At 52.3% G+C, this 14885-nt stretch overlaps 1 protein-coding gene across 1 annotated transcript; it reads right to left on the bottom strand.

The window, feature by feature from the left end:
• Positions 1 to 5349: 5349 nt before the first annotated feature.
• On the bottom strand, positions 5350 to 13913 carry LOC109438287 (interleukin-9 receptor-like). Its single transcript, XM_074323078.2, is given in 9 exon segments — positions 5350 to 8200; positions 8203 to 8527; positions 9724 to 9808; positions 11291 to 11396; positions 11879 to 12080; positions 12416 to 12561; positions 13052 to 13230; positions 13366 to 13477; positions 13796 to 13913. Coding segments are annotated over 9 exon segments (1449 nt in total). The 5' UTR covers positions 13863 to 13913; the 3' UTR covers positions 5350 to 7973.
• Between the last annotated feature and the right edge of the window lie 972 nt (positions 13914 to 14885).

The following is a 14885-nucleotide window of genomic DNA, read 5'->3' as shown; positions in this document are numbered from 1 at the left end:
TCTTATGATTATTCAGTGACATGCTAACTGAAATAGGGTCCACCATTCCAGTGCTGTGATGGGAAAATATAGAGAGAACAAAAAGTGAAGTAGAAGGTCAGTATAAAGTCAATGCATTTTCTATATGGTCTGAACGTCTGTGTTCCCCCCAAGTTCACATGTTGGAATCTAACGCCCAGTGTGATGGCGTAAGAGGGTGAGGCCTTTGGGAGGTGATTAGATCACGAGGGTGGAGTCCTTATGAATGGAATTCGTCTCCTTATAAAAGAGACCCTTGCCCCTTTCCTCCAGGTGAGGATACAGGGAGTGATGGGCCATCAGAAAGCGCTCCCTCACCCGAGCTTGCCGGTACCCTGCTCTCAGACGTTTAGCCTCCAGGACTGTGAAAAATAAATTGATATCGTTTATAAGCCACCTAAAATGCAGAAATGGTGTTTTATTATAGCAGTCCAGATGGACTAAAACAATCAGCAATGATGTATAGGAAAAATTGGAATTTGAAATGAAAAAAATACATTTACAATAGCACCTCAACAATTGAAGTCCTTAAGTATAAATCTAGCAAAATATATACAAGTATACATTCAGAAAACATTGAAACACAGTTAAGAGAAATCAAACAAAATATAAATAAATGCAGAAGCTATTTCTTCTTCAGGAATAGTACATTCAGTATTGTTAAGATGAAAATTCTTTCTAACTTGATCTATAGATTCAGTGGAATCCCAAATTCCCAGGTTAAAAAAAAATTGACAAACTGTTTCTAAACCTAGACTACAAGACAGAAGACGGAAGAACAAAGTTAATTCACACATTCATATCCAAACACTTACCATAAAGCTACAGTAATGAAAAGAATATGATATTGGTGAAGAAATAGAAAGATGGGACAGAAAAAATAAAGCAAAAGACTAGACCCATGTAAATATAGACAAGTGACTTGTCAAAGGGACAAAGGCAAGTCAACAGAGAAAGGAAAGTCTGTTCCACAAATGGCAATAAAATAATTGGAAACCATAGGGAAAAATATAGACACCAACTTTACAACTTATGTAAAAGCTCACTGAAAACAGTCCACAGACATAAATTTTCAAATGCAAACCTATAAAAATCATAGAAGAAAACACAAAGGAAAATCTACAGCCAGTCAATAAAAGAGAAAAATTACTGATGACTTTCTTAAAATTTAAAATGTCTGTTCTATGAAAGACTGTTAAGAGAACAAAAAGACAAGACACAAAGGAGGAGAAAATATCTGGAAAACACATCTGAAGAAGGACTTCTACGCAAAATATACAAAGAAACGCCAAAACTCAACAAGAAGACAAACAACCCAGTTTAAAAAGATCTGAACAAACCCTCACCAAAGAAGATACACGGGTGATAAATAAGCATACAAAATAATGCCCAACATCTCTTGTCCTGTGGCAAAAGTACATTAAAACAAAAATCAGATCACACTGCTTATCTATTAAAACAGCTAAAATCTTTATTTTTGTTGCTGGCTTGTTTTATTTATTTATTTACTTATTTATTTATTTATTTATTTATTTATTTATTTTTAAGGAGGATGCAGCTCACAGTGGCTCATGCTGGGGTCGAACCGGCAACGTTGGTGCTACCAGCACCACACTCTAACCAACTGAGCTAACAGGTCCCCCAAAATAGCTAAAATCTTTTTTTCAGAAAAAGCAATAGCAACAAGACCTTTCCTTTAATTCACTGCCGGTGGAATGCATAGTGCTAGAGCCACTTTAGAAGATAGTTTGGCAGTTTTTTCCAGAGCTAAACATGGCCTCACCCTGTAAGACAATAATCACATTCCTAGGTATGTGGACAACTGCTCTAAAAACCTGTATCTGAGAGAAAACCCATCATGCATTACTCGTATGTATGTCATCTCTCTTCACAACAGTGAAATACTTTAAAGAATCAGCAATGGGATTTATAGATGATGTAATACAGAATTGTACACCTGAAATCTATGTATATTTACTAACAGTTGTCACCCCAATAAATTTAATCAAATAAAATTAAAAAAAAAAAGAATCAGGACATCTTTCAATAGCTGAATAAAAAACCAAGCGGAGTACATCCATGCAATGTCTGTGTCAACCAAAAAAAAAAAAAAAAAAAAAGGATCTACCTGGCCACGCAAAGACATGGATGAATCTTACATGCATGTTACTAAGTGACAGAAGCCTCTCCGAGCAGAGGACACACTGTACGTACGATCCCATTTATATGACATTATAGAAAAGGGAAAATTACAGAGATGGTAGCAGAACAATGATTGAGAGTAGTTTTTTGGGGGGCAAGTTGAAGGCGAGTAAGGTAATGGAAGGAGGTGCAAACGCAGCAGGTAAGAGTGGACTCCCTCTCTTGATGAGATCACGCTGGGTGGGTGTGAGAAAGCCTGGAGCCCATACTAGCACCAGCATGAACAAAGCTATTTTGCACTCTAAGAGGAAAGGGCCTTCTTCCATAATATGTGAACTATGTCAGGACCAGTTCTGAGGAGGATTTCTTGTGTGTGTCGTGAAATACGCATTACATAAAATGTGCAATTGTGGCCACTTTTAAGTGTACAGTTCCGTGGCATGAAGTACATTCACATTTTACTATGCAACCATCACCACCATCATTTCTGATTCTCAGCAGCAATGCAGGAGAGTTCTAATTTCTCCACATCCTCACCAAAACTAGTTCATTTCTACTTTTTTGAGAAAAGCCATCCTAATGTGTGTGAAGGGGTTATCTCACCGTTATCTTGATTTTCATTTCCCTAATGACCAGTGATAATGCGTATCTTTTCATGTGTTTTTGGCATTGGGTTTCTCAATGATTTCTTGGGTATGACACCAAAGTCACAGGGAATGAAAGAAAAAATAAATAGCTTGGACTCCGTCAAAATTTCAAACTTTTGTGCATCAAAGGATGCTATCAAAAAGTAAAAAAACGTAACCTACATAATGGTAGAAAATATTTGCAAGTCACAAACCTGATAAGGGTTTAGTACCCAGACCATATACCGTGTTTCCCCAAAAATAAGACCTAGCCGGACAATCAGCCCTAATGCGTGTTTTGGAACAACAATCAATATAAGAGCCAATTATATTATATTATATTATATTATATTATATTATATTATATTATATTATAAAACCAAGTCTTATATTATAGTAAAATAAGACTGGGTCTTATGTTAATTTCTTTTTAAGATTTTTATTGGGGAAGGGGAACAGGACTTTACTGGGGGACAGTGTGTACTTCCAGGACTTTTTCCAAGTCAAGTTGTTGTTCTTTCAATCTCAGTTGTGGAGGGTGCTGTTCAGCTTCAAGTTGTTGTCCTTTCAGTCTTAGTTGTGGAAGGCGCAGCTCAGCTCCAGGTCCAGTTGCCGTTGCTAGTTGCAGGGGGCACAGCCCACCATCCCTTGCGGGAGTCGAACCGGCAACCTTATGGTTGAGAGGACGTGCTCCAACCAACGGAGGCATCTGGGAGCTCAGCGGCAGCTCAGCTCAAGGGTGTTCAATCTTAGTTGCAGGGGGCGCAGCCCACCATCCCTTGCGGGACTTGAGGAATTGAACTGGCAACCTTGTGGTTGAGAGCCCACTGGCCCATGTGGGAATCGAACCGGCAGCCTTCGGAGTTAGGAGCACGGAGCTCTAACCGCCTGAGCCACCGGACCGACCCTTTATATTAATTTTTGCTCCAAAAAATACATTAGAGCTGATTGTCCGGCGAGGTCTTATTTTCGGGGAAACACGGTATCTGGTTCTCCCTGTCCAGAGACTGACTGGATCTTCTCTAAAGGGACTGCCAGAATTTCTGGGTTTGCGTTTTTTGTTTTCGTTTTTGTTTTTAGTCTATCCTGGCCTGGTTTTCTATTCTGAGTCTCCTCTTGGTCAGGAAGGAGCTGCAGTGGAGGAGGTGTAGAGAGAGAGAGAGAGAAAGGGGAGGAGGAAAGGAGATTATGTCCAAAAAACAAAGTAAAGGGTACAGTGGGACAGTTGGAGAAGAGGGAAAAGTGGGTGTTGGCATTGAGCAGCTTCGGAAACCTTCTCTCGTTCAGAAACAGTCTCTAAAATGTTCTTACCTCCTGGAGGAGAAAGCATCTCCCTGTGCTCCGTTTCAGGGGCTCCTATTTGCCAACTGATGTGCCTCCCATTTCGTTTTATTTTAGAGCTGGCTTTTGTTTTGTTTTTTCTATTGTACACGCAGAAAGGAATTAATGTAGGTGTCATAAGCGCTCCATTTCGGCCATCTTAAGTTGATATCACTTCTAGTGAAATCTTTCCATGTCTGTAAGTACTTGCAAGTAAAGGGTCCCTATGAATTGCACATCTACAGGAGTATTAATGGGGGTTAGGGGATGGCAGCCGGGAGTTTGTCAGCCTTGGAGGCACAATTTCCCATGTTAATTAAGCCTCTATGCGTGTGTCCACAGATGGACAAGTCAATTATTTAATTACAGTTGTGTTAGAATTCCCTGAGGCCCTGCTCGTCTTGAGGGGTACCCTCAGCCACCTCCACATAGATTCTTAGTCACCTAAGAATACCCAAAATTTGAACTGGAGGGAGTAAATGCCCCTTATCTTCGGAGCTGAATGAGTCCAGACTCTCACTTACCCAGCAAAAGGTTTTGTTCAGATTCTCAGTAAGCAATTCCAATTGAAAAGCCAAAATTAAAGCCAGCCGCCCATTTTTCTCTCTTGTCTCTGGGGTATCTCAACTCTTATCCTTTAGTGCCACCTCAAGATTTTTTGTTTGGTTTGGTTTTGCTTTTAACTGGGTGGGAGGGAGGGAAGGAGGGAGGGAGGGAGGGAGGGAAGAAGGAAGGAAGGAAGGAAGGAAGGAAGGAAGGAAGGAAGGAAGGAAGGAAGGAAGGAAGGAAGGAAGGAAACAGGGAAAGAAAGAAAGAAAGAAAGAAAGAAAGAAAGAAAGAAAGAAAGAAAGAAAGAAAGAAAGAAAGAAAGAAAGAAAGAAAGAAAGAAAAAGATGGGGGGAGGGAGGAAGGAAGGAAGGAAGGAAAGGAGGGAAGATTAGACACTAACAAGAGTTGGAGAGGATGCAGAGAAATTGGAACCCTGTACATTAATGACGCAAATATTAAATGTTGCAGCCCCTGTGAAAAAGTTTGGCGGGTCCTCAAAAGCTAAACACAGAATTAACATATGACCCAGCAATTCCACTCATGGGAATATACACAAAAGAACTGAAAACACGTATTCAAACAGAAACTTGATATGAATATTTATAGCACCACTGTTCACAAAAGTGAAAAGGTGGAAACAACCCAAATGTCCATCGACAGAGATGAATAAGCAAAATGTGCTCCATCCAGACAATGGACTAATAAATACTTCAGCCATAAAAAGGACTGAGGTACTGATACTACAATGTGGGTGAACCTCGAAAACATCATCCTACGAGGAAGATGTTGAACCCAAAATGTCACATGTTGTATGATTCCATTTACACGAGATATCCAGACTACGTAAATCCATAGGGAACAAAGCAGACGCGTGGTTGCCAGAGGTCAGAGGGAGGCAGAACAGGGACAGACTGCTTTTTCGGCGGGGGATTTCCTTTTGAAATGATGAAAATATTTTGGAACTAGATAGAGGTGATGGTGGCACAATATCGTGCATGTACGAAATGTCACTGAATTATAGGCTTTAAAACAGTTAATTTTCTATTATGTGAAGTTTACCTCATTGAAAAACAAAGAAAAAGGAACGGTCCTGTGGTGTTCCCTGATGGGGGGGGTCCTCTTTCCTCCTGCCCCATCAGCGTAGCGTTCCACACCCTCCACAGTCCCGCCGCAGCCTGGGGACTGGTCGGTCACATTTTGGACACTTATGCTGCAGCCATACTGTCCACGCAAGTGCTCAACCCACCAGCAGTGTCATAATTCCCTTCCCAGGCCACCTTCTCTCTGACTCATCGGTGACCAGCGATGGGTGACTTCCTCAGCAGGCGCCAAGAGGTGTTTTGAGCCTTGCTCTGCTGTACCCCGGATTTGGCATGTGGTTTCCAAGGGTTGTGTCCTCTCAGGAAGGGGAGATTAGCATTTGCTGGGTACCAAGGTGTGCAGGCTTCTTGCTCAGGCGCTCACAGCCACTCTATGAGCCGTTGTTACTCGCGTGTACCCAGGAAGGGCAGGCGTGACTCACCGAGACTCCGTCACACAGCCTCTGAGTGACTTCACACTCAGGTTCCAGCCCAGAGTTAGGTATCCAGGTACCAGCTAGAGAAAGTGTGAGTCAAATGGACACCTCGGCCACACAGGAAGGGCATCCCAGCTGTGGGGGTCACCTGTCTAGTCATGCAGGTGGCCCAGGTCCCACACGAAGACACATGAGCCACGCAGATGCTGTTACAAATACACCACCCCGGGGCTCCCCAGAGGTCGGCTCCAGGAAGTGGATTAACGCTAGTATTTTTACACTGGGTTAGAGCTAAGGATGCCGGCACCTCACTTCTGTCCACATCCCTCCTGCTCTCTGGACACGAAAGATACATTCTGGGTCCTGCTTCGCCCCTGCTGACCAGACTCCGGCTCTGCTGAGGCTCCCCTCAAAAACTTGGGGGCTCCTCAGGCAAGCGGAGGGGAAGGGGGCGCCTCGCTGAGCCAGAGGGGGGCTTTGCCTTTGGGGGCCTGGGGCTATTAGTGCTATTTTTCTGCCCATGCCACAGGGGACACTGGAACCTCCCAGAGAGAAGTCCCCTCTCTGGCTCAGCATCCAGAAAGAGACAGGCATCTTTTTATCCTTCCTCAGAAAGAAGAGTCTCGTCCGAGCGTTCACCGGGCAGGTGAGCCCAGCACCAACACCAAGTCCAGCAGCCAGGTGGGACGGGGTCCTCTCTCTCCCTGAGGCACCCAGTAAGAGCGATGAGGGTTCCCTGGGAGGGAGCCAAGTGCCTTGGGCCGGCAAGGAGGTGGGGATTGCTGGCAGGGGCAGGCACATGGTCATTGGTTGAATTATGGTCCCCCCAAATTCCCATGAGAAAGCCCTAACCCCCCCCCATACCTGTGAATGTGACCTGAAATGGAAACACCTTTTTAGATGCCCATGTCAGGATGAAATCATTCAAATCAGCCCCAATCCACGATGATTGTGTTGCTATAAAAAGGGGGGTCTTGGGTAGAGACACCCCCACAGAGAAAACACCTCGGGCGGATTGGAGCTACCTGTCCCCCAAGCCAAGAAACTACTAGAAGCTGGAGAGAGCCCTCGAGGCTTCTCAGCCCTGCTGACACCTAGATGTCAGACTTGCAGCCTCCAAAACTGTGAGACAACCGATTTTTGTTGCTGTAAGCCCCGTCCTTTTGGCATTTTGTTCTGGCAGCCCTAGGAGACCGATGCAGGCACCCTCTGCTCTGTCCATCACTCTGTCCAGACCACAGGGGAGGGGGTGAAGGCAGGGCCCTTCCCAGGCCAAAGCCACTGCTGGCTGCTCACTTCCAGTCCTGACAATCTGGTGTCTCTGGCCACAGCTCGCGGCCTCCTCTCAGCCATCAGCAGTTTGGAACAGCCACTATATGCCTTTTAATCTCAGTAGGAGAGCTACCTCAGGAAGGCACAGAATGATGACACTCAGCCTGGTCACACCGTCTCACCTGTGTCCCCCGGGCCCAGGCTGGCCCTTTAAGGGGGTGAGGGCAGCAAAGGCTGTGGGGACCACAGCCCTCTTCTCAGGGGGGCCTGGGATCAAGCCAGAAAGCAGGGAGGCAATGGGGGAGCACGGGGTTGGCGGGATGCTGAGGGCAGAGGCCCCTCCCCACAGGTTCTGAGTGGAGAGGAGGGAAGTGGGGCCTCCTGCCTCCATCCAGGTAGGACAGGTGACCACTGCACAGGTGGCCTTCCACAAGAGGTCCAGTCTCAGTCAAGGGTCAGCTCCTGAGACTTTAGTCCATTTTTCCCACAATGGACATGATGCAGCTGGTCGCGTCAGGGCTCTAGAACTTTCAGGACCGAGCCCACTGTCTGCCAAGGGCAGGGGGCAGAAAACACCCCAGAGGTCCTCCTGTGGCCTGTTCTCCAGGGTCTTGTCTGTGACAGTGACCAGCTCCCACGCAGCTACCTGCTTGCCAGGCATCCAGGCTCTGCTGGTCGCAGGACAGGCCACAGGCAAAGGCCACGACCGGCCCAGAGCTCTGTGTGTTTCCTGGGAAAGTCAAGGGGTGGCCTCCCCATAGCAGGCCAGGGCACAGTAGTCGCTGCTATTGCCCTCTGGCTGTGGGGGTGACAGCCTGGCGAGGCTCGCAGGGCCCCACTCCTCCTGTGGCAGATAGGCAGGTGGCTCCCCTGCCCACCCCAGGATTGCTGCTGGCAATACATCCGTGGGGAGGCCAGTGCCAGTGCTCTCCACCTCCTCCAGGGCCACGGGCGGCCAAGGGTCCACCGGGTCACAGGTAAGGAATGCGATGGCCTCCCGGACACTAGATTTCGCGGCTCCTTGTGGGGTGCCGACACAGTGCTGGCTCAGCTGCACCCCAGTTCTGTGGGCCCACGTCCAGGTCTGGAACAAAGTATGGGGGGTCGGACAGCATGTTCAGGACTCACTGTGGGAACAGCCTTCCCTCCTCCTCCAGGAAGCTCTCCAGACAACCCCTACCCACAGGCCAAGCAGCGCCTGTGCCCGGAACATTCTGTCTTCCCCCCATGTGCCAGCCCAGCTTCAGCATGGGACCCCAAGTCCCTTCAGGCCCCTCAGCACTTCCCTACACAGGGCCTGGTGCTCAGAGCAGCCTGAAGCAGGGTGCAGATGGGGACAGGTGCCAAGGACAGAGAAAGGCCTGATGACTACTCCATAAACTTTCAGCAGCTCCAGAACTCATCACACACACACACACACACACACACACACACACACACACACACACGACAGGAGATGCTATGGGGACTGGCACATCTGGGTTGAGGCAGGCAGACCGGGACCCTTCCAGGGGCCACAAGAGATCACCACCCCACCACCCCACCTCCAAAAGGAAGCTGCTCCCTAGGTGGGACCAGGAGTCTCCACCAAATACACCACATACACCACATCCTGTGTCACTACGGGCCTCCCTAGAGAGCAGACCAGCCCCAGAGGGCGCTAAGTAACCCCTGGGAGGTGTCACGGTTCCACAGAGAAGGGGCTGGTTGCCTGCAGCCCAAGTGACTCAGTCCAGCGCAATCAAAATCTTGGTCCCACTCGGCCTTTGTCCTCAGCTGCCTCAGGGATCTTGTCAGATCTACTGCCTTGGAGAAAGAGCTGGACCCCCAGGGACAAAGTGCTCAGCTTTAAACTTCCAAAGGTACTTTGGGACAACAATCTGGAAAACTAGGCTCCCTGTTGAGAGAGAAAAGGGCTGGGCCAAGGAAACCGTGCATCCTCAGAAGGGGAGACCCCGGGAAGGACGAGTCAGGGGGACCCCCGGGAAGCAGTGTCTCCCATCCTTTGCTCAAAGTGAAGGGCCTGAAAGGGTAGAGACCAGAGACCACTCATGGGAGCTCCCCCTCCTTCCACGAGGGGAACATGAATAAAGCTAATCTTTTTTTTTTTTGCCCATGTGAGACACAGTGTGTAAATTTGAACCCACGATATAGACCAAAAAAGCTCAAAGCACCGAGAAAGGCCCCCACGCTCTCCCCCAAAGCCCACATCCTGAGCAGGCAGGTATCTGGGCACTCCCTGCCCGGCCCCCACCCCCCTGCAGTGGTCAGTGCACACACCTTGAAGTTCCCGTTGTGCACACTGTAGAGAGGCTGGAAGAAGGCCACCGGAGAGGGCACGTGCTGGTAGAAGGTTCTCTTCACCCTGAGGCAGAGGAGGCCAGTCAGAGACCCAGCTCCAGGAGGCGCGAGGTCACCCCAGGGAAGCAGCAGGGAACCAGCCCGGCCACATTCATGCTACCGCCACGCTTTCTCCTCTCACGGGGTCCAAACCTGCTCTCAGGGCAAGACCCCCACACACACACACCTGGTACCCTGTGGCATCCCTGGCTAGTGACCCATAAACTGACTTATACCAAGACACATGTCCTTTCCAGGGTGAGCTGAGATGGTCAGCTCAGGGGTGAGGGCCACCGGCTGTGTCGCTGTGCCCACAGAGGGAGCCAGCACCTCCCACACCCCACAGCAGTGTCATTGGCAGATGGAGGGGGGCACACCCCAACTCCCTGCCGCTCCTGACTTCTCCCAAGCACAGATGTACCTGCCCAGGGTTCACTGGTCCTCCCAGGAGGACGTGGCACAGGGCTCCAACCCTGGAGGTCAAGGTGACGCTCACTGACCTCCCCTGGGGCCCAGACCCTCCAGTTCCCCACCTGAGGGGAGTCACTGACGGTAGCTCCTCTGCCTCCACGTCCCCTCGGTTTCTCTTCCTAAGACCCTGGTGATCCCCTCCACGCTGCTCTATCCCTACTCCTTTCACCGGCTCAAGCCACGAAGCCTCTCTCTGGACACCAACACTGGCCTCCCAGCAGTACCCCTTTCGAACCCCAACAATCCATTTTCGAAACATAAACCGGCCCATATCACACACTCTTTAATACGCTTTCCTTTGCTCTGAGGACAAGCCTGGCACCCGCCTCCATCTTCTCGGCCCCACCCATTGGGCCCCACCCAGCACCCCTCCCACCACCACCCCACCCTCTTGCTCTCTGTCCAACGTCTTCTCATCTTCTCTACTACCTGTCTGCACCTGGCCAGTCTTCTGTGGGTCCCCCTTGACGGAGCCCTGTAGCCCCTCTTGTAACCTGACATACAAACGTCCAGACAAGGAAGTTTACAAACTTTCCACCGTGTGCTTACACCGTGGAAAGTTCACGAACTTCATTGTCTGACCTTCGTATGTGATGGTTCAGGTCAGGAGGGCCCTGGTGTCCACCTGTCCTCTGAGGCGTCCACCAGAGCCGAGAACAGGGGCCTGTGCACAGCACGTGCCCCAAACTGCATTTGCATCAAAAGTGTTAGCAAGCGAGCAAACCGCCAAGCGCCTCTGGAGGCTGGAGACCAGGACCTCAGGCGACTTTGCCTGGTGACTTTGGGTCCCTGCTCAGCTGTTCAGGATCACACCACCTGCCCCCCAAACCCTCACAACTTGGGAACTCCCAACTGGTCTGAGGCAGAGGCTTGAAAACTCTACCCATCCAGGACCTGAGGGGGGGACACATGGGGAGGGGCTGATGGCCCCCACCACACACCGACACATGCACACACACTGACACAAATCCTCGTCCACATGCACGCACAAATGCTCACACATACACACACACACGCGCGCCCCTCGGCTACTGACCTGGGTGACAGCTTGCACAGGAGGTAGGTCAGGCAGGTGAGCAGGAGGAAGATGGACACAGCCACAAGCGTGCTGTTGGAGTGCCCCAAGGGACGGGCCAGGGGGCCTGTGAGCAGGAAGGGCCCAGAGCTGTGAGCAGCCTCAGCAGCGGGTTATTCCCCAAACCCACAGGGCACAGGCACCCCCATAAGAGCCGTGGGCCTATGTGGGAAGTCTGCTATGGGCCTTGGAGGTTTGTGTCTCGCCTGGCAAAGCACGCTGGGTGAATCACGCACCCCCGAGCCTCACCTCTCCTTTCTGCAAGGTCATCAGGGTCCGTGGCCTTCCCGACACCTCTGTGCACAAGGGTCAGCCCAGCCCTTCCTGCCTCAGGGACAGGGCCTTGGTGTGCAGCCCGGGACCCCTGACTGGCGGTTCCTAGAAAGCCCACACCTGGCGGCTGTTTCCTCCATACACACCTCAGACCCCCAAGGCAGGGCAGTCAGCTGGGCATGACTGCCGGCAGGAGGGGTCCCAGGAAGGGAAAAGGGTGGGCGGGGAGGAAAGCCCAACCCAGACTCTGGACGGCAGCAGCCACGCAGCGCCCACCTGGTCTCTGGGGAGAGGGGCAGCTCACGGGCTGGCTCCATTCGCTCCACTGGCCCTCGTAGCTTTCCTCCTCCTCCATGGCACCGTCCTGGGTGGCCATCTGGACACGCAGCCTGGCCTCATACATGGAACCAGGGTCCAACTCGGCAGCTTCAAGGCGGAGCCAGGTCACCCCGGTGATGTGCTCCTTGTGCTGGGCCCGCTGTGGGGGGCACAGGGGGCAGTCGCTGAGGGTGAGTCTGGGTCTGTCAGCCCCCGAGGACAGACATGCACACTCAGCGGCACACTCACCACACTCGTATGCACACACGGGCACACTTACACACGGACACACACACAGACCCACAGGCACGCGTTTGCACTCATCTACCTGCGTGTACAACCACACACGTGCACACTTGCACACCCGTCTCTTGGCTCTAATCACCTCCCTTTCTCATAATTCCAAGTCAGCAGGCCCTGTGTGGGGTGAGCAGTGGCCCTGGGCGGCCGCCCCCAGGAGAGAGGGAGGCGCCAAGGAAGCAGCACGAGCCTTACCTCCCAAGCCTCTTCCCGCCTCTTGAAAGCCAGCTCGTAGCTGAGCAGCGAGGCCAGCGGCGCCAAGGCAGAACTAATGCTCCAGGACAGGACGCAGGAGTCAGAGCTGACATTGCTCTGCAGGTCAGACAGAGGGTCCAGCTTCACTGCAATGGAATGAGGCCACCTGAGGACGTCTGCCCGCATGCTCAGGACCGGGCGGCCATGGGCAAGGCCCTCTCAGCCCCCGGGCATCCCAGGGTGGCTGGTCCCGAGAAGCCCCAGGTGGGACAGGACCACAGGGACTTCCTCCAGCCCTGCAGCTAGGCAAGGGGATTCCCCAAAGGGTGCCCCCCTGTCCTTCACAGGCTGCTGCTGATCACTGGGGTCCTTTGTGGGGCCCTGAAGCGCATTTCAAGGGACTCAAGCTGCAGCCACGGCTCCAACTCGAAGCCCTGCCTCTTCATTGTCCCAAACCCAACCCCTCCAGTAACTGTGGGCCCTCCCCTCCCAAACCCCGCCTGCTCCTAGCCCTGGGTCTCTACCGGAAGGGACCAAGCACACTCACGAGGCCTGCGGATTACAGGCTGCAGGGCTCCATCCCCAAGCCCCACGCAGCCTGGATGTTCAGGCCCAGGTGCCCACCCCAGGCCTTACCATGTCTCCGGGGCAGGTACTGGGGGTCCACCAGGCTGACCTGCTCCTTCCCGGCGATGTGCCGGTGCAACGTGATGGTGAAGTTGTCAAAAGGTGAAATCACCTCCTCAGGCGGCAGCAGCACAGTGCACGTGCTGGCCTGGAAAACACACCTGTGCTTGCTGCCCGGAGCCTGGTTGCTGGAAAGGGCGTGTGTCAGCCCCAAGCTGCTATTGCACCAGCCCGACCCCCGCTGCCACTATCATGGGGATCCTATCCTCACCCCTGCGCCCTGCCCATCCCCTGTCCAGGTGAATCTGGCCCTCCAGCCTCACCTGGTAAAGAGGAGCCAGGGGCTGCAGTCCTCGCCCAGCTCTGGGGCAGACCAGTGGCAGTCAATCTTCAGGATGTTGTTGGTGAGACAGGTGAGGGTTCCAGCCCCGAGTCCTGGGAAGAGTGACCGTTGGGAGCCCATAGCGGCTGCTTCAGGGCAGGGCTGGGGGAGGGGGGCAGGTCTGGCAGTGGACACCCTGGCAGGGCAGTGCCCAGAGACCGATACCAGAAACATGCCTCAAGCACAGGATTGGGAGACCAGGCAAGTGATGGGCTCCAACCGGGATACCTGGATGGGACTGGATGCGGGCTGGTCCCTGGAGGACAGGTCCTAGCACAGTTTGGGCCAAATGGACCCCGTGGAGCTTGACAGAGGACAGCGCTGTCCCTGAAGCACTCCCGCACCCACCTCCCAGTCAGTAGTGCCCTCACCTTCTCCTTCCCCTGGCACCGAGACTCCCAAGCCGACCCAGGTGCAGACCAGGAGCCAAGTACTCATCCGTCGCCTCAGAGCCTCACTCTCCAAGGTCCGACCTGCAAGGGACAGGGCCGAGGGGCTGTGTAGGAGGGGCACCCCCATGGGATGCTCCCCAAGAGATCCGCCCTGTGAGGGCCCCCCCACAGAGTGCTCTGAGAGGGTCACCACCACACCTCACTGTGCCCTTGAAAGAGGTCGGGCGCCACAGTCCGAGCTGCATCTGAAGCTCAGAAAGGTCAGTGGGCCTGACGGACTCATGGCTGCAGCGTATGAGAGGGAGCCCTCAGACGCAGACCGCCACACGGGTCTGGGCTCTGCATCCGCTGCGTGTCTGAGTCTGCCCAGAAGGCTCCTCTGGGACTGGGGTCCTCTGCCAGCCCAGCGCCCTCTCCCTGGGCCCAGGTCCCATCCTGCAGGGGGGGCAGGTCTGGGGGAACCACAGGTGAGATTTACTGAACTCTCCCTGTGCCGCATGTGTAACATGCGTTATCCACTGGAAATCCCGTAACACTTGGGAGGTAAAGACCATCCCTCTTCACAGACTAGGAAGCTGGGTCCCAAAGGGGCAGTGTCTTGCTCAGGGTCACACAGCCTCGATCCCTTCCATCTCCTTCAATAAACGCCTTCCCCGGAGTTCTGCTCCAAGAAGGTGTAGGATGGCCGTGGGGTAGCCAAGCAACAGAAGGCAGGTCCTAAACTCTGTCCGTCACACTCCTGTTTAGAGGGGCGAGCCCACACCTCAGGACCCCTGGGGGAGCCAGAAGTTAGCTGGAGATAAGGGGCTCAGGTTAGGAAGTGCTTGGGTGCAGGGGGGAGGCTGCCGACGCCCTGTCACCCCATTTGCAGCCCCAGATGGTACACTGATAGCTCCTGAGCAGGAAGCAGGGCCAGCCTGCTTATGCAAGCCTGATGAGTGATAAGGAGGCAGAAAGCAGCAGACATACACACAGACCTCAGCACACACTCTCCAGACAGAAAACACCCCTCCGACCCCACCCCACACCCCCAACTGACTATCTATCCACAGGACAGGCCCCTGTTAAG

The sequence above is a fragment of the Rhinolophus sinicus genome, chromosome 10, assembly GCF_057876585.1.
Source record: "Rhinolophus sinicus isolate RSI-liver-muscle chromosome 10, RSI-T2T, whole genome shotgun sequence".
Taxonomy (NCBI): Eukaryota; Metazoa; Chordata; class Mammalia; order Chiroptera; family Rhinolophidae; genus Rhinolophus; species Rhinolophus sinicus.
This window is presented reverse-complemented; position numbering and strand designations above follow the sequence as displayed.